Here is a 20,748-nt window from a genome sequence, read left to right on the forward strand (position 1 = left end):
TTCCACATTTTCTCATTTCAATAGAAAATAAAAGTACTTAATTGACACATGCCTTACTTTTATTTATGTATTTGTTTGTTTGTGTTTGTATTTAATATAAAACCATAATTGAAGCTATAATGTTTTATAGGAGCAGAAATATAGAGCGTCAAAAAGGTTTGAAGTTCTACATAGCACTTTCAAAGGAAGAATCTTTATGGAACCTTTACAAAAGGGTTCTATTTAGCAGCAAAAAGGGTGCTGCTATTGTTACAAGCTGAAGAACCCTTATTTGGTATTATTTAGAAAAACATTTATTAAGAGTGTAGTAAAACAGGACTTTAATATTGTTCTGTTTCTCATCCACACTTATGTGATTTTTGGAGCTTCAAATTTCTGGTCACCATTCACTTGCATTGTAAGGACCAACAGAGCTGAAATATGTTTCTAAAAATCTTTGTTTGTGTTCAGCAGAAGAAAGAAAGATCTGGGATGGCGTGAGGGTGAGTAAATGATGAGAGAATTCTCATTTTTGGGTGAACTATCCTTTTCAGAAGACTGGGAATACAGCGCATGAGTCATATGGACCATTTTTATGATGCTTTTAGGGTGGCTTTGCATCCTTTTTGAACATTGAAAGCTCCATTTCCCTTTACATTGTAATTGCATGCAAAAGAGTGAACAGTTTTCTTTTTTGGGTGGACTATCCCTTTAAATGTGACATTTTCATGCAATCTTATTTTGTTATATTTATACATTTTATTGTTTGATTTTCAGGTCATTTGATTTCTTTTGTACGATGAACAATTTTGGTATTGTTTTGGGTTAGCCGCTTGTCCAAAATGTGGGCCCTAAAGCAAAACCAGTCGAGAACCACTATATTAGGCAGCTTAAAGAATTCAAATGAATATCATTATAAATACACAGTTTTTCTTGTAATAAAAAAAGAAACATTAGCTGACATTAACATTTATATAATGTAATACTGATTGATGTTAACATTAATTTAACCTTACACATGACACATTCCGAGATAGATTGACATTTCGGCTTATCCCTGCGTGCGCTTGGGTCAGTCAGTGCTCTGCCATGCTCTCAGAACTTTCTCAAATGTCACTAATTATGAACAGCTAGATCTAGCAATCATCTTGTTGACTCAAGTGCTCACACACATGCTCCTCCATATGTTTTCACACATGGATATGACTCGCAAATGAAAAAGAAACTCAATTGGCATTGCTGTTTAAATGGATGTATAAACTTACGTACTGTTGTCTTATGCTATATAAGGGTTGAAAAGACCCCCTTTTCATTCTTGTTTGGGCTGCCAGTAATTTTCATTGCCACCCTTTGGTGCGTGATGTGGCCTGGCCAGTAACCTACAGGTTGAAGGTTCAGCTTTTAGAAGTATACTATAAAATAGATGACCTCTGAGAAAGACATGGACTAAAAGCCACAAAACGAAAAAAATGATTTCATGGGGCTTTAAATATAAATTGTTTTAAACATCCAAGAGCAGCTTATAGTACTGCATTCTTATTGGCAGTTAAATGTATTATTAAATTATATATTTTATTTAAACAAAATGTATTGAAATCTCTTTTAAAATGTAATCATATGAAAGAAACATGAACACAAACATTCAAGAGATGTACTTGATGTCAGGCATTTAAATTCAACAGAAATCAGCAGAGCGTTCTATGCAGGCTTACTGTAGATATCACTGCTGTTCCCTAGAGTAAGTCAAGTAACCCCTGGTTGCTCCAATGGAACTGTTAATGTAATAAATGTACTTTAAGTCACCGTTTAACCCTCCACCATTCTATTCACCCCACAGAACATTCAGGGCAGCGAGGTTCTGTTCGAGGCTGTTGAACAGCAGGATCTGGATGCCGTGCAGATCCTGCTGTTTCAGTTCACAGCTGATGAACTGGATCTCAACACCCCCAACAGTGAAGGCCTGACGCCGCTGGACATCTCTATCATGACCAACAACGTCCCTATAGCCAAACTGCTGCTTAAAGCCGGAGGGAAGGAGAGTCCACACTGTGAGTATGCATCCTTAACAACAAGGAGTTTTAAACAGTCATTCCCTCCAGTGTTTCAAAACAGACACTTTAAGAGCCACTCGGTGTGATTTAAAAATGTGATTTGACTGGATTAAAATCTATTCCTTTACAAACCAAAGCTTCCAGCAAAGCACCCCTTGCAAAAAACATTTATTTGCTGCACATTTGCACTGAACTTTTCACTGAAGAGAAATGTGTTTATTATTAATTATTTCAATAATTTAAAAAGAGAAAAAGAAATTCAACAACAGACTGATTCTGAAATATTTTTACACTGTTTGGAGATCACAAAAATAAAAATGCCATCATTTTCTAACCCTCATGTTGTTCAAAACCTGTATGACTTTCTAAAAGAGATACTACGCAGAATGTTAACCTCAGTCACTATTCACTTTCATTGTATTGAAAGATTTTAAAAAAAGATTAAATGAAAGGGAAAGGTGACTGGGACTAGTGTTCCACGAAAGAAGGAAAGTCATAAGTGTGTGGAACAACATGAGTTTGAGTAAAAGATAACAGAATTATCACCCCCCATTACAGTAGTCGTAATAACTGTAGTAATTGTGCGTTTGGCTAAAAATATGGTTGCAGTTGGCAAATGTGTTTGTTACTTGTGTTACTTCAATGTTTTGCTATTACTTTTGGGTTACACTGATAAGTTTTGCTTATCCTCGTAGCTTCAACCTGAGGGAAATCTAATAAAAAATAACAAGAGTTACATTCTATTTAGTTTTTTAATTCATCATCAAAAGGCTTTTCTTGCGTCACCTGTTCTTGTTTTGCTGTTGAGACCAAAGCAGATGCTTTTTAATTGGACAAGTTGTTCAGAATGAAACTGAATAAACAGGAGCCAGTGTTTGACACTTTGCTTTGTGGGGCTCATGTCAGAATCGCCTCAGAGTAGTAATAAAAGAGTAAATCTTTCCATGACAGCTGTCATAAGTGCTCATAATTCTACTAAACATCTAATGACATGTCATAACCACTAATGAATTAATGAGTTATATGCATTATGTCATATTTTGGAACATACTGCATATAATCAAATGATTGTTGACATACTGTACAGTGGGGTTAAAAAAATCACTCAGGAACATACATTTATTTGGTATTTTTGTATTACAAATGATATAAAAAGCATAACAATTTGCGTGAAAAGTTGAAATAAAAAAGTTGCATAAAATGCTGAAGTAATGGTGCAGAATATTTAATATTTTATCCTTTTTATGCTATAACCTTTCTTTGAATAACAATTTTCAAAATACTATTTTTTGTTAATAAAAGCATTATGTATCATGAACTAACAATGAACAATATATTTTTTACAGCATATATTAATATTTGTTAATTATAGTTCATAAAAATGCAATTGTTCATTGTTATTTCATGTTAGTTCACAGTGAATTAACTTATGTTAACAAATACAAATTTTGATTTTAAAAATGTATTAGTATATGTTGAAATTAACATTAACCAAAATTAATAAATGCTGTAAAAGTTCTGTTAATTGTTACTTCAAGTTAACTAATGTTTTTAACTAATGTTAACAAATAGAACCTTATTGTAAAGTGTTACCCATTTTTCTTGTTATTTCTTGTTTTCTTGTTATTGTAAAGTGTTACCCATTTAACTCTGCAAAGCCTGACATATGAAAGAATTGTCAGAAAATTCAAATACGGGTATAAAGTGAAGTTGACGTGCGTCTGTCATTCAGATTTTTTTCTTCGGAGCCGAGCGGTTGTGCAGCAGCAATCTGAGTTTTACTACTGCTCCACTCACCTCTACCGGAGCATTGCTGCTTTCTCCTTCTCTGCACCCTGTGCAGTTCACGCCCCTGGGCACTGCGACAGCGCTTCTGTAAAGAGTGCATACCCTCTAAAAGAGAAGCATTTTCCTCCTCTAAAAGAGAGTATTTTTAATTCTTAAAAGAGTAATACACAGCAGGCATTGAACGTCCTTTTCAGGACGCGTCTTTTTAAAGATGCACTTCCGCCTCTGTGTAGTTCCTGGATGCGGACAATATCTCTCCAGATCTGACGGTCATAGATGCTACCTCGCGTGTCTGGACAGCGATCACACCGAGGCAGCGATTGTGGATGGTACATGTACTCTCTGCGGAAATATGACCATGGCAACGTTGTGGTTGCAGCTTTCATTTCTCAAAGTGAAACCATGGCCAGCCCGCGTTCTACCTTGAGCCCCCTGAGTTGGATGATGACGTCGCCGCTGCATCGGAGAGTGTCCAGGCGTCTGACGCAGAAAACTCGACTAGGCTGCCACCTTCGGGTCAGCCCGCCCAGTCTGAGGCTGATGCACAGATGGCTGACATCCCCCCGATATGGGAAGTGGGCATCCGCTTGACTGGCTCATTCTAGCTCACTCTCGAGAGTTACTATGCGCTCACAGGGACCAGGTGCTCAGCCGTCTAGGGCTTCCAGGCAACTGGGAAAATAGCAAGCTCACCCCGGTTCAGAGCATCTCTTTTCTCTGCATGGAGTTAGACTCAGTCTCAATGACAGTGCGCCTCACGAACGAGCACTCTCTTCGAGGCCGGCACAGCAATTCCTCAAAAACAGTTCCAGAGGCTCCTGGGGTATATGGCATCCTCAGCCATGGTCGCACCGCTCAGGTTGATGCATATGAGACCATTTCAGCACTGGCTTCAGACTCGAGTCCCGAGATGGGCATGGCGCGTGTTAATCACCCTTTCTGCCGTCAGACTTTCAACCCTTGGACAGACCTCTGTTTTCTGCAGACAGGAGTCCCCCTACAGCAGGTGTCCAGTCGTGTCTTGGTCACCTCAGATGCCTCTCAACTGGGTTAGGGCGCCATGTAAACGGGCACGCAGCCGCTGGCTCCTGGAGAGGGCCCCCGCTGTGTTTGCACATCAACTGCCTAGAGTTGCTGGGTGTATTTCTTGCCCTGCGGAGGATTCTCCCACTGATTTGGGGCAAGCACATGTTGATCCATTCAGACAGCACCGCGACGGCAGTGTACATAAATTGCCAAGGCGGCGTGCACTCTCGTCATATGTCACAACTCACCCGCCATCTCCTCCTTTGGAGTCAGCAGTGACTCAGGTATGGCACAGGTAGACCTCTTTGCCTCCCAAGACAATTCCCACTGCCAGATCTGGTACTCCTTAACGGAGGCCCCTCTGGGGACAGACGCGCTGGCACACTGCTGGCCCCAGGGGCTGCACAAGTACTCATTTCCCCCAGTGAGCCTTCTTGCTCTGGTGCTATGCAAGGTCAGGGAGGATGGGGAACAAGTCACCTTAGTGTGGTTTGACAAGCCATGTGACGTTTTGGCCACATGTTACCTCCCCCCAGCCTGGGCAGGATGTGATTTCCGCAGGGTCTTTTCCCCTGAAAGAATAGGAACGGAAAAGAACACCTTCCCCGATGCGTTTTATAGCGTTAAGATATCCCCAGCCGCTTTATGCTCTATGATGAAAGAGAAAAGGCCGCGGTTGTCTGGCTTGCTCCCATGATAGTCATGTTGCTTATTCCCCCCTCAGGGGTGCTGGGATCCTAAGAACTGTATATGACACTTTTTTGTGGCATTATGATGATATGTATAATGACAGAGCAGGCTGAATATATGAAAGTACATAGAAATATTAGTTCACACTTTAAATATATCTTGTAAAATGTATATGTCAGAATTTTCAATGCTCTGTGATTTTTATTTTATTGTTTTTTATTTTTTGTGGTGGGCATGAATGTAGTATATTAGTGATAGAGAGATTTGCCTCAAAAGCCTAGTGAATCATATTTGATACATGGTTTTCAAAGGGGGGGTTTTCAATAAAATAATATTAAAAATGTTAACCAAACAAAAGCTGCTTATATTCAGCAAATACTCATTTTAAAATTTCAGTAACAATATAATAATTACTCTCACTTTTACTTTATTAAAATAAGCTGTAATTTATCCCCACTTTTCATGCAAGTCCGTCACCATTTTAAATAGACCGATATAATCATTGAAACCACTCTTTTCACAAATAACCATTAGATGGTGCCATAAATATGTAAACTTACATACCATAGGTTGTTTGGCTCATCAGCTTGAATAGAGAGTGAGACAGGAACTGTCAAACCTTGTGCATAATATTAGATTCAGTGCAATCACGGAAAAGCCGAATGTTGTCTAAGACCAAACAGGGAGCAACACTGTACTGCCGATGGAGCTGTGGCTGGGGTGGAAATTAAAAATTAAAATTTTAATTTGGACTTCGACTTTTATACTCTAATGTCATTTTGTTTAGGCTTTTGGCATTAAGAGCTATTTTTGGGAAAAGCTGAGGGTGGTTATCAAGTTTTAATACATCTACAGATCTGTTAAAAATATCTGCACCCAATTGCCCTTGGATTAATCAATAGCATATTCAGTCCTTGACTTCTTTGGCAACAGTAGAACAGGTGTTTCTTACCTTGAACGGCATGGAAAAAAAGTCCCTCCAGACCTGAGTGCTTGAATCAGTGCAATCATGAAAAAGCTGAATGTTGTCTGAGTCCAAACAGGGAGCAACACTGTACTGCCATTGGAGCCGTGGCTGGGGTGGGGTAGACAGCACACGGCATCCCTCAGAAAAGTCTTAACAAGGTTTGTCATTTAATGGTTTAACTTTTCCAATGATGCATTTAACGGGGGGCAATTATACTAAGTGATTTATTGTACCCCGGCTGCAGATACATTTCAAAACATTTCATCGTGGCACAATCCAATCCTTGTAAACAAACAGAAAATAAACATTGCTATATTTTCCCCTCCTGGGCTTTCTGCATTATATTTATGTCAGGCCAGAAGTGCCAAGTAAATCAATCAACCAGACGCCTGACAGTTTGGAGGTCCAGACGAATGTTGAATTTAAAGCTGTTTATGGGGCCCATAATGCCTATATTTAGGGCCGTCCCAGAGCACTAACTATGCCAACTGTGTGTGACAGTGCAGTATCGCCAGACTCGTCTGCTAATTTATAGTTTGTTCAATTAGCCGCACATAGTAGCCAGATGTCAATCTTCAGAGTGCAGGAAATTGCACCTCAAGGCTGATAATATTGCTGCCTTTATCCACTGCGCCGTGGACCCTCATATTAGACTGGCTCGGTCAGGTGCCTTTTTCAGTTTTGACAACACACACTTTATCATCTCCCCTGGAGAGCTCCCATCTCCAGGGGTTTGGGCTGGGCTGAGCGACTGCAGTGAAAGAGTTTTTTTTCGGCATGTATTTCATTGTTTATTTTGCTGTCACGTTCTATGACTAAGGGTCTGAAAGAAAATGCAGTAGTATTCACAGTCTATGAGGAGGACTGGTCAGGCATATTCATTTTACCATGACAAATCTATATGGTGAAACACAGTCCTGTGTTCCAGACAACCACCAAGTACATTCGTCCACACCTCCCCGTCACACCACCCCCTCTCTGTCCCACAGGGCTGACTTAATTTGTCACTAAACTGACATAAGCTGTCGTTTCAAACAGGACTTGATCTCTAGATTTTATTTTTAGGTATTTTTTCACACTACAGCAGTAATAACTAGAGAAGTAAAGTTAGAATTAAAGTAATTCATGTTTACATTTACAGTCACATTTTAATTAAAGTTAGGTTGGCGTGAAAAGGCCTAGTCTGAAAGTTTATTGATAGATAGAATGATTAGCTAGACATTGCTAGCATGTTTTAGCATGTTGCTTTGCTTGGCTAGGCTTTTGCATTTGGTTGCTAGGCAGTTACTAGGGTGATACTAACAAGGCTCCTTGCTAGCCTAAGTCAAATTACCCATACTGGAAGTCTCTATGATATTCTGGTGCTGAGATATGTTTTTTGATACTCGGTTGCTAGGGTGACCACATCTAGTTGCTAGGCAGTTGTTAGCATGATACTATCAAGGCTCATTGCTAGCCTGAGTCAAATGAATAAAACCGGAAGTATCTACAATATTCTGGTGCAGAGATATGTGATTTGTTACTTGCTTGCTAGGGTAACCCCATATGGTTGCTAGGCAGTTACCAAGGTGATACTAAAAAGGCTCCTTGATAGTCTGAGTCAAAAGACCCAACCCAGAAGTCTCTATGATGTTCTGGTGCAGAGATATTTTTACACCCAAGTAAAGCAAGCTAACTCTCATGTAGGACATTCTGATCCGAAGATATCACTCTAAATTGTTGCTAGGGCGTGGCTAGCCAGGAACCAGAATTATTTTTATTGGCTGCTTAATAACCTGACTGAAAAGAGTCAATCCCCTAGTCTCTACGAGATTCTGTTCTGAAGATATCTTTCTGAGCCATATTGAACGGAAGTCTATGGAGGTAGTTGCCAGGGTGCTGTAAATGGTTGCTAGGGCATGGCTGCGCCATTCCAAAATGATACTTAAAGACTAATTGGTAGCCCAAGTGAAATTAGCCCACCCCCTATGTCTCTATGACATTCTGATTGGGAGATAAGATCCACAATTTTTTTGGCATTTACTTGTCATAATAAAGACTTCCCATAGTACCATATGGGACCTCCCATCCCTTAGAAAAGTCATAGCACAGTTGTCCTCAATAGGCCGGTCTTTTTGACACCTCATTTGTGGGTCTACAACAAACGGTGCAGGATGAGTTAGGTGCAAAAAAGTGTACGGAAGAATAATAATATGTATGTGAGATGCTTTGCTTCACAAGGACCACTAATAAGCTTAAATAGTTAATCAGTAGGTTGGCTCATTTAAGCCAACCTAATCATTGTTTTCAAAATGAGTGTAAACATTGTTTTCTGCAAAAGGATGTGTGTCTATATTGTCTCCATGCACAGTGAGGAGGATGATTCTAGTTTCTAAAGAATCTCCAAGGATCACAGCTGGAGAATTGCAGAAATTGGTTGGGTCTTGGGGTCAAACAAAATATCAGACATCACCACAATTTGTTTGGGAGGGTTTCAAGGAAAAAAAGCCTCTGCTCTCATTCAACAACAAACTCAAGCATCTTCAGTTTACCAGACACTACTGGAACTTCAGATGTGACCGGGTTTTATATCAGATGAAACAGAAAAATTGCTTTTTTGGCAGCAAACACCAGAGATGGATTTGGCGCAGACAGAGATGTAGTACCCAAAGCCCACGGTGATGCCATGTGATGTTGGATCTTTAATGTTGTGGGGCTGTTTTCTTTCAGAGGTCCTAGACATCTTGTTCAGATACATGGCATCAGAGTCTCTATTAAATACCAACAGATAAAAAAATTAAAACCTGGCTATTTCTGCCAAAAAGCTTACAATGGGCCCTGTTTGGATCTTCCAGCAGGACAATGATCCAAAACAAACATCCAAATCAACACAAAAATGACCACAAAATCAAGGTCCTGGCATGGCCATCCCAGTCCCCTGACCTGAACCCCATAGAAAATTTGTGGGGCAAACTAAAGAGGAGAGTCCACCAATGTGGACCTCTGAATTTGAAGGATCTGTGCAATCTAATATATATATATATTAGTTTGGGTCTCTATATACTAAATTAAAACTATACCACTAGACTAGCATGTCTAGGAACTAATTTAGTTTTTTGTCCTGTTTTGCCTTGTTAAGTGCAACAAGTGAGCCAAGACTGCCACTGGTGCCCCCTATTTATAGGGTGCATGAAATCAATGCTACATAGAGTTAGTAACTAATTGAGACATTAAAGCTCGAACAGAAATGCAAGGCCATCCACAACCTTAAAAAAAGCTTATTGACCTGAATAAATGAAAAATTCCACTCAATAATCGTCCTCTCTGTGTGTTTTCTTTCAGTTGTCAGTCTAGAGAGCAGAGATGCCCATCTCTCAGCACTGGTGCAGGAAGCCCAGAGGAGAGCCAGCGAGCTGTCTACCGAGGTGATGAGAGAGAGTCTCAGCCTGGAAACATCTGACAAGGAAAAACAGCTCAAATCCTGGGAGTGGAGATGCAAGCTCTACAAGCGCATGCGCACCGGCTTCGAGCATGCACGTGAGTACAAAACACACTTGAGTCAAATAGGTGGAAAGTCTTAAAGGCAAAATTTTTTATTCTGTTTTAAAATTAGATTTTAGGCAGAATGTTGGAGCTTCGTGGTAAGACAAGAGGATGGTGATTTATATTGCTAAGCTCCAAAAAGAACAAAAGCTAAGCTACCCATGTGCCATACTACAGTATAATATGCACTGAACTGGTCTTTATTTACTTTTGGCCCTGTCTAATCTATCAGCATCTTAGATTAAATTGTGTATTCCCATATCGTTTCAACCTGTTCACTTCATTAGAGTGGGAAGCCTTGGCAAACAAGCTACTGTGATCATTAGCCCACAATTATTAATCTTAGGTTTGATGGCCTGAAAGGACTCTTGAGCTGGGAACACACAAAATAGTGTCCCTTCTCACCCTTCTATCAAATTGATTACTTGTTATATCAGGCACCTTTTGTTGGCTTCTCTTTGTAAACAACCTCAAGTGAAGGCAGCCATGATAAATCAGCAATGCTTTGCTGCAGACACTCTCAAAGATCAGATTGCAGAGACATTTTCAATTATCACAGGTGTCTATGAAAGGGATTTCAGGGGAACACACGGGTGCCATTAGCTGTGTCATGTGCATTGGGTTGCAAGTACAAAATATAAGTGCTAACAAGGAGTCAGAGGCACATACGAAGTGCAAGTAATCATGGGAAGGAGTTAAAAGAACAAAGAAATACTGAGTTCTTTCGCAGCCAAATTCTCAGTTTGCATTTTAAGAGGTTTGTTGAACCTTAACAAACCTTGAATATTTGCACCTGCACTTACCTAGATGAAAATGCATTCAAATATACACTATATATATATATATATATATATATATATATATATATATATATATGCACAGTACTGTGCAAAAGTGTTGCATAAATGTTGCATATCTTGGATATCTTTAAAAATAATGAAATAAATAGTTTTAATTTATCACTTAATGTCATACACCAGTAAAACATCAAAACGCTAAATCAATATTTGGTGTGACCACCTTTGCCTTTAAAACAGCACCAATTCTCCTAGGTACACCTGCTCACAGTTTTTCTTGGTTGTTGGCAAATAGGATGTTCTAAGCTTCTTGGAACATCTATTTATCTCACTTGCTTCTGTCTCTATATGTAATCTCAGACTGACACGATGTTCAGTGGGGGGATTTGTGGGGGCTATGACATCTGTTGCAGGGCTCCCTGTTCTTCTGTTGTAATCTTTTTTATATGCAAAAGTAATGTTTGGGAGTCTAACATATCTATTTCCTATTGACACACTAAAGCTGAAGGTATAAATAACCCTCTTAAGACAAATGTTTTGTGAAACATCTTTTGCTTAGTACTGTATATATATGTATATATATATATATATATATATATATACAGTACTTCCAATAAAACTGACAACAGGTAAACAGGCGAGTGACAAAATAATTCCATTCCACAAATTACAGGAGACTAGTGTACGATATGATTTTTATCTACATGTGCTGTAAACAATTCAGCCTTGAAGCTTCTAATATCTGTTAGGCCAAATGCAATTGCAAATATAATGTTTTCAAAGATATATCCTGAACACTTCCTTATGTTTTACATTGGGTGAACAAACAGAAAACACCCCACACACCTCATCTTTAATTAGAGTTTATTATTTTATTACTATGCCGACAATGAATGTTCCCTGTCTCTCAAAATCACATTTTGTTCCAAATCAGTGGCAAATGGAGTCTTAATATTGATGATGCTCAGAGGTCCTTGAGAAGCATTATTGATGGGAATTGAGTGTTCATTCTAGCAGGAAATGATTCATCACAAATTGTTAAAGATTTCATTTTTTTTTTCTTTTCTTTTCTTTTTTTTTCTGTGTGTTTTTTGTAGTGTGTCATTGTAGAAGCTCTTGCATCTACAATGCCCACAGTTATATACACTGGTATTAGCCTTTTACAGTAAGTTTTATATATTTTATACTTGAATCAAATTTGACATGAACCTTAAGATTGTCATTCAACATGAAAAGACTTAAAGAGACTTACCAGCGGAACGCTATGTGACCTTTGACCTGACAATTTCAGGGCCACCAGAGGCTCCTTCGGCCGTGCGTCTCAGTGTGACTGGCAGCACGTCTCTTACCATTACCTTTCAGGAACCTGCCAGCATGAACTCCGCTGTGGTGACCAAATACAAAGGTCAGTGCATTCCTAATGTGCATTTACAGTGTCACAACAGGCATTAATAGACATTCCAATTGTTCCCTGTTGTGACTACATTAGAGATAATCAGTTTACTCTTTGCTCAGTTTTCAAGCATCTAGACTTTCATTTCATTGCTGGTCTATTAGATGTGTTTTGGTTCCCCATAATATTCCATTATTAAGGTGATAAATCACCAAAAAAGAAAATTCTGGTGAATTTTAAAATTGTAAAATTGTGACTCTGGTCTGTCAAGCTCAAAAAAGGACAAAAAAAAACCCACCACGAAATCACAATAAAATTAATCATTAGGATTCATGTACTATATTCCAAGTTTTTTGAAGCCGTATGATCACTTTGTGTGTTGAACAAAGTCCTAGTTTAATAAAATAATTAATGAATCGCTTAAATCAAATATGATGGCTACGTCAATAACATCAAAACCTTGGTTTTCATCTCGTGACCAAGCGTGTGACGTGGCATCGCCATACACTCACTTAGCACTTTATTAGGAACAAATTGGTCCTAATAAAGTGCCTGAGGTTTGTTCTGCATTTGAATTGTTTTGCCTTACAGTAGTTGTTGTGTAGCGTTCATTGCATTAGATATTGTGTTTCTGTATTGGATTAACATCACCATTCTATTCTGTTCTGTGGTCTGTTTTCTTCTTTCTGTCTCAAATCTCTATAATCTATGGATTGCACTCATCTATTGCTGTTCTTTGCTTTTTAATACCATATAATGTATTATGACTTATATTGCAGTGGAATGGAGCTGTCTGAAGGACTTCTCCTTATTAGCTGGAGAAATGGTCCTTGAGAATCTGCTGTCCCTGAAGTCCACAATAACAGGTCTCACCACGGTAAGCTTTAAACATAGTGCAGTATATACTGTAAACAGGCTGGACTGGTAATCTGGCATACCGTGCATTTTCCCGGTGGGCTGACACTATTTTGGGCCGATCAGGGGCAGAATGTCCTTCAGGAGAACCGAGCGGTCCGAATGGGCCGCGATAAGCAACAAGAGAACCGCAATATGCAGAAAAGGACAGTGAACCCACAGTGTTCAGACAGTGTTGTCAATATCCGGTGTAGCTACATCAGTTGCCATAGTAATGATGTAAGCATCAGCTGAACAATAACAGATTTAAGACAGTAGCTGTCATTGTAGAAAGAGAGGCCAGGAAAACAGAAACGGTGCTCAAGATGTGCATGAGAGTATATAAGTGATGTATTTTATGCAGTTATGCACTGACTATGTCTAAGACCACTGACTCGTTCTCTTCCTTACATCCAATACATAGTGAATGTATGCATTCACATTTTGAAAACGCTCTCTAGTATGGCATACTTTGAAAAACCGATGATGTTAGGATACTAAGAAAATATTTTTAAACAAGAACAAATTAGTGTAGATGCGGTTTAAATCCAATTTGACCATTCAGACTGAGACACATTCTAAAAAAACGGATTTATGCCATATGGATGTAGTTCAAGTTTGTAAACATTGGATTTCATGTGGTTTTCAGACTACAAAAATAAAACAGATTTGAGTCGGATACACCAAAACTATTCTGAACAAAGCCTAAGATTTTTTCTTGTTTGTCACAGGGAAGACAGTACTATGTTCAAGTGTCTGCCTACAATATGAAGGGCTGGGGTCCACCACAACTTTCTCAACCCCCTTCTGCTGTTCCTTCCAGTAAGTTCTACAAAGCAACCACAGATGCGAAGTACTGCAGCTCTAAACAGCAATGTCCACTTTGATCAGAAAGTTCTTGAAACCTTGAGGCTTGAGTCAGCACAGCTTTATGCTCACAATTCAAATATCATGTGTTAGTTTAGAGGAGAAAAAGGTGTATTGAGTATAGCCAAGATCCTTGAATGTAGGACAGCGCTATTATTGAACTGTTATGACTTCCTCTCAGCATCCTGCCTCTGATACTCTTTATATCTGGCCTTGAGTTGAATCTTTTTTAAACAAGTGCTGCTAAAGACAATCTGCGTCACCGCTGGTGACAAGTTTTGTGTCTGTAAATAAGAAGTCCATCATTATAAAACTGCACATATTGCAGAGAGAATTCTCTGAAAGTGATGGGGATTTTATAATAGAGATTGTAAGAGTACATTTCAAAGTGATATTACTAGTCTGTCCTTCACCAAATATTTTTTACCTCCTTATAATACATGGCATTCAATTGTCCCTTCGCTACTCAAATGTAGGTGTCCTTACTGATGTTTTACAAGTTCATGTGGGATTGATGGCAGACAAATAATTTGACAGCACAGACCTTTAAAGATTTATTTAAAAGTAAAGGTCACCCAAAATTTTTTAATTTTCTCATAATTTACACCCCCGCATGCTATCCCAGATGTGTATGACTTTCTTTCTTCTGCTGAACTCTTTTTTTTTTTTTTTTTAGAAGAATATTGCAGCTCTGTAGGTCCTCTCAATGTAAGTAAATGTGTACCAAAATGTGTAAGTTCCAAAATGCACATAAACGCAGCATATAAGTTATACATAAGATTCCAGTGGCTAAATCTATAGGTGTGGGTGAGAAACAGATCAATATATAAGTCTGTTTTTATCATACATTTTTCTTTCTGCCCAGTAGAATCAGCAAAACAAAAGAAGAAGAAAGTGATAGTGGAGATTGATTGTTAAAAGTTTAAATATGAATCTGTTTCACACCCACACTTATCATATAACTTCTAAAGATATATTTTTAAGCACTGGAGTCTAATGGATTACTTTTATGCTGCCTTTATGTGCATCAGGATCTTCAAAATGTTGGTACCCATTCACTTGCATTATGAGGACCTACAGAGCTGAAATATTCTTCTAAAAATCTTTTATTTGTATTCAGCAGAAGTAAGTAAGTTACACACATCTGGGATGGCGTTAGTGTATGAAGGTAAATCAGTAGCAAAACTCAAGAGCTTGCATATTTGGATTTGAGAACTTGTGTAATAAATATTTGTACTCATAACTTGAAATTTACACTCACAGCACCGATGTGAAAACAACTTGAAATTGAATGTTGAAATCTGCACTTAGACAATAATTCAAAGCTTGCGTTTTGCTTTCAAAGTTGTAGACAAATGGTCTCAAATGTGTAAAATGGCATTCACATTAATACAACTACAGACACAAACTTGAATTACACATTAACATTAACATTTGGGTCCTTTTTTGAGCTTTAAATTGAGTCACTACCAACTGCCATTGTATTGAAAAGACTGCATTCTCATGCATATTATTCATTAAAATATCTTGTGTGTTCTGCATAAGAACGAAAGTCATTCGGGTTTGGAAAGACATGAGAGTAAATTATGACAGAAATAAAATTTTTGGGTGAACTATTTTGCTTGTTTTCTGTATTAGTACCTTGTGTTACTATTATAAATGCCTGGGCAACAACATTTTACCATATTTTTAAAATTTAAATAACATTCTGTGTAAAACTATTCAAATACACAGAACTTCCGTAGACATACAAAAAAATTAGTAAAAGCTTGTCTTTAAGGCGGTGCTTGGCAAAGAGTCAGTGGAATCTAATTAAACGAAGCCAATTTCTGCTAAGGGTACTTGAAGGTAACATTGATCGTTTCCATTTTTCAGTTGTTTTTAATGACTAGAGAATACCATATTACTAAAACTGAGCTTTGTGTGAAATCTCTCTGTGTTAGACTGGAAGGACTGCGATGGGAGAGAGAGCAGACGGAGAGGTCACATCGAGGCCATGGAGAGACTCTTACAGCAGGTTCGAGCCACACACCAGCACTACGCCTGTGGAGGTACACACCCACACACACATACATATCTCTCTTAGATCCAAACCATACTCTACACAAGTGCGTAAACGCAGATGCTTCTTGATATGCAAGCTCAATTTCACACATCATTGCATTCTTCATGTCCGAACGCAACTTAACCACTTTCATTCTCAGTATTTCCGCTATAGCGAGCATTTGCGTAAACTGTTAACTCTGCCTTGGTGGAGCGACATTCTAGTTTGATAGTTGACAGGTTTATTGCTAGCTACCTAAATAATAACACGTCTGATTTAATGGCACAGACATTTATAGGTAACACTATCCACCTTTGAGGACTGAGTCTTGTTACCACTACACTTCTTTCATATAACTGTGAACATTCTCTCTGCGTAGTGTTGTCGTGACTTGGCATTGTGACAGCAGAATAATATATTTCAAAAGTTTCAGTTTAACAAGCTTGGTTTGATTAAACAATTATACTCAGAATCCTTCATTTCATCCCTATTTGACTTAAAGTGACATAATTACAATCCCTCATATCAACTGGGATCTCCTACTTGCCTTTAGTGTTTTAAATGGTGCAGTGAGTTTGGTGTTTTGCTGCAGTAGTGTAGATTTATTTAATCATGTTTTAAAGTTACTGTAATAACTCTGCTTTCCCATGTGAGCCCAGAAACCTATTATTAATGGTCCAATAGATTGGGAATCTCATCCCAGCTGCATTGTTGTTGCTGCACTTACACCGGAAGGCTTGACATCAGAATGGGAAGCTCAGATGCATTGAACAGATGAGTTAATTCTCATCAGCTCAGTTTTTTGCTCAGCTGTTGTGAGTCTTTAATGCCTGCTCTTTTATTTGCTTTATGTTTTTGTCTGTCTCTTATAATGCTCTCTCTTTCCTGCCGTCTGGGAATTCACTAAACAGTTGTGCCACTTTTGTGTGGTATTTCAGTGCAAAAACCTGTGTCTTAATCACTAACCACCCTTAATCCAGTATAACCACGTGCAAAATGTGCATAAATTGCTCTAGACTTATTATAATTGATTGCACCGAAGTCAGAAAAATCAGTGCTATTGGCTTGGCGCAGTGTTGCTATTATAGCAGCAGTTATTCTTCAAATGATGGAGAAGAACATTATAACTCGACATATATCCAGATGCGTGGTATAAATAAGCACACTTTCAGCTTTTTAAAGAGCCAATTCAGACAGCAGTATGCTGTACAGTCCCAGCAAAGTGTTGAAATTGCAGTAGTCTGCTGCATCCTTCACAACCTAGCACTCAGAACCATGGAATCAAAAGTTATGGAATAACAAAAATAATTTATCCTACTGTCCAAAAGCCTCTCCAACCAAGTAAAACATAATAACTGTACATAAGAACTAATTACACATGCAAATACAACAATGATTATAGTTATGCTCTCTCTCCAAAGCATGCAGGCATGAGTAACTAAATCTTATTCAGTTCCATTCTGTGTCATTTGAGCCATAATTGAGTCTGTTTCATGTACTTGGCGCCATCTTCTGGTGGCCATATGAAATTAGCGTGAACGATCCTCTCTGCCCATATTTGGATGACTTTCTCTGATTGCAGCTAAATGCAATCTATTGCAGCTATACAAACCCTAATATGATTGGTTTAGCATTCCATGACGCTGGAGAACATACTACATAGCTTCCGATAAAGTCACCTGATCCAGGAAAGCTAATGTGTTTTTTAGCCAGATAGCACATTATGTGTAGTGTGCACAATGAGCTTCGTGTGGATTATCTAATGATCTATGCATCCGAATACGATTGCTAAGTATTTTATTGTTCTGTTTATTGTTGGAAATATGGCACATTTCAATGGCTTTTCTCTTCTTCTGCACGCCAGTGCAGACTACGCCCCTGAGCGCTTCAACAGCCCTCTAAAAGCGTATATATTATCTCTAAAAGTGTAAACACATTGACGTTGAAAGTCTTTTTAAAGACGCGTCTTTTTTAAGATGCCCTTCCGTCTTTGTGTCATTCCTGGATGCGGTCGCTACCTCTCCACTTCTGACGGCCTGGGGCACTACCTCTCATGTCTTGGCAGAGATCACACAGGGGCAGCATTTGTGGATGCTCATGTTCTCACTGTGAGAACATGACCATGGCAACGTTGCAGTCGTGGCTTTCCTTCTTCTGGGGGAAAGCCACTCTAGCCGCCCCCCCGTGTCGTGCCTTCTATCCAAGGGTATAGGGCTGGCGCTGGAGCGATTTTGGGAATTTAGCGGGCGCGGTAACGCCGGGTAAATCCCCACAGACCACCCGTTCCCCAGCACGCTCGTTTGCCCCCGTCCGGTTCCGAGATGAGACCGGCTCGCTTTATGGCCAGTCTGATGTCTCTTTCGGAGCCCCCGAGCTGGATGAGAGTTTCACTGCTGCAAAGGAGAGCATCTTTGCGGACCCCGACACTAAGGACTCAACTAGACTGGGCTGCCCAGTCTGAGGCCGAGCTGTCCACTATGCTTACCTGGGCCGCCGCGAGTGTCGGGCTGGTCTGGAACCCTCCGTCCTCTCCTCAGCCCTCACAGCTAGATGATTGGTTCCTGGGTTTGGGCCCCCTCTATGTTTGTAGAGCTCCTTCCCGTCGAGGTAGGACCTACCACCGAGCCACTCCCATATGTGGCTGGTAAGCCCATGTAATGTATTTGCCAAATGTTAACCTCCCCTGCTGGGCAGGATGTGGTCTCTGCAGGGTCTTTTCCCCCTGAAAGAATAGGATTGGAAAAGAATGCCTTCCCCGATGCATGTTTTAGCGTTAGATGGCCCCAGCCGCATCTAACACTCTATGGAGAGAAAACATAGAGAGAGAAAATCCCATGCTAGTTACGGCCTTCCCTCCCACAGGGATGTGGGGAACTATATGAAGTCTTTTGGGGCTTTGGGGAATGTTACATGCAGTCTGATCCACCTGCTATTTTATCCCCAATTTGGAATGCTCAATTCCCAATGTGCTCTTAAATCCCCGTGGTGGCGTAGTGACTCGCCTCAGTCTGGGTGGTGGAGGACAAATCTCAGCTTCCTCCGCGTCTGAGACCGTCAATCCGCGAATCTTATCGCGTGGCTTGTTGAGCATTGACTAACAACCGGTCCAATTTGGTTGCTTAGGAGACCTGACTGGAGTCACTCAGTACGCCCTGGTTTCAAATTCGCAACTCCAGGGGTGGTAGTCAGCATGTTTACTCGCTGAGCTACCCAGGCCCTGACAGAAAGTACTTATTAATATTTTTATAATATTTCATTTTCTCAGCCAGCATGGATATGTAGATTGTTTTAGTCTAATCTGCTTTATATTGGCCATTGACCACCCTGCTCTCTACTTATCATATCAGTATCAGCCATTGAAAAACCCATATTGGTTGACAACAAATTCTTCCTTTTTTCTCATTTGCCCACACAGAGCTCCCTCCCATCATGCTCTCGTGTTCTAATGTCTGCACTTCTTCCAGTAGATTAATTCTGTATTAATGTGATGAAATGAAGCATGGTCAAAGTGTTTTGACTCCATTACGGCCCTCAAAAGCAGCATGAATATGCCCTCTCTGCATTCCTGCTGCCTGTCCTCGAGGGGCGCAGAGCAAGGTAGAGGCAAAGTTTGTGTAAATAAATAATATTTTAATACATTTATCCATTTTGGATTTTAAAATCTATGTGTCAAACATGTTGCCCGTATACTGCAGCACTATAAATCACTGGGCCCGGGCACAAACACCTTTAAAACGAGGGAGGCTGGACGTAGTTTGAAGAACAGTCTGCTTTGGCCTCAAGCCCACACCTAAACCCAGAGGCTGGCTGCCGAGGTATAGAAGAAGGCTGTTCCTGGTGCTGACAGTACTGCACCACTAACAAACAGCAACTTCATTAAGGAGCTATGCAGCCAGCCACAAGCAGGAGGAGGGACAGTAAAAAAAAAAATGGCATCACTCATCTGTTTAGAAGTCAACACTAATGATGTCAGAGCGATGGCTGCCAGTGTCTCAAACAACATTATACAGGAGAAATGATTCTACAAGAAAACACCATTGAAGACTCTTTCATTGATGTGAGAGCAGAAAAACAGAAAAAAAGAAGAGCTTCTTTCTGCATATAAACTTGTTGAGACTTTAAAGTTTCACCTAAAAATGAAGACGTGATCTTTTACTCACCCTCATGTTGTGTGGAACACAAAAGAAGATGTTAGGCAGAATGTTAGCCTCAGTCACCATTACATTTTATAAAAACATTTTTGACTGAGGCTAACATTCTGCCTAACATATCCTTTTATGTTCCACAGAAAAATGTAAGTCATATTGGATGGAGCAAAGTCTTTCTAGCAAGTCAGTCCACTGGCAGCCATCTTTGGAACACTCCCGTAAAGGTATTTCCAGTCATGAAAGTACAGCTCCTATCTACTTGAATGGGGAAAGACCGAAATCTCCAAAATGGTTGGTCAAGATTATGATTATTTCAAATCAACAGTAAAATCTTACAACACTGAAGTCATAAATTGTGATTCTTTTCCTCAGATTACGCTAAGGAAAAAATATTATGACGTCTAAACGGACCAATAACAGGAAGAAATTTGCCTTAAATACTGACCTCAAGCATACCTGGTTCTTCTCATCATAGGAGCTATGTTGCCTATTACAGTTCTGTGCAGGCTTCGGAACCGCCATCAGCCGTCCTTGCAGCATATCTTCATTTGTGTGTGCAACGGAGGAATTCCTGGCACTGTT

The 20,748-nt window shown here is 39.6% G+C and overlaps 1 protein-coding gene across 2 annotated transcripts in view; it reads left to right on the forward strand.

Annotated features, from left to right (window-relative positions):
- LOC127627183 (ankyrin repeat and fibronectin type-III domain-containing protein 1-like) overlaps positions 1-20,748 on the forward strand; it is a 126,152-nt gene that overhangs the window by 70,563 nt on the left and 34,841 nt on the right. For both annotated transcript variants that reach the window (XM_052103461.1, XM_052103462.1), the window contains 6 exons: positions 1,817-2,027; positions 9,823-10,017; positions 12,112-12,225; positions 12,993-13,090; positions 13,839-13,929; positions 15,918-16,025. In XM_052103461.1, coding sequence (XP_051959421.1) covers positions 1,817-2,027; positions 9,823-10,017; positions 12,112-12,225; positions 12,993-13,090; positions 13,839-13,929; positions 15,918-16,025 — 817 coding nt within the window. The remainder of the gene's footprint in view (positions 1-1,816; positions 2,028-9,822; positions 10,018-12,111; positions 12,226-12,992; positions 13,091-13,838; positions 13,930-15,917; positions 16,026-20,748) is intronic.

The sequence above is a fragment of the Xyrauchen texanus genome, chromosome 33 (assembly GCF_025860055.1).
Source record: "Xyrauchen texanus isolate HMW12.3.18 chromosome 33, RBS_HiC_50CHRs, whole genome shotgun sequence".
NCBI classification, from domain to species: domain Eukaryota; kingdom Metazoa; phylum Chordata; class Actinopteri; order Cypriniformes; family Catostomidae; genus Xyrauchen; species Xyrauchen texanus.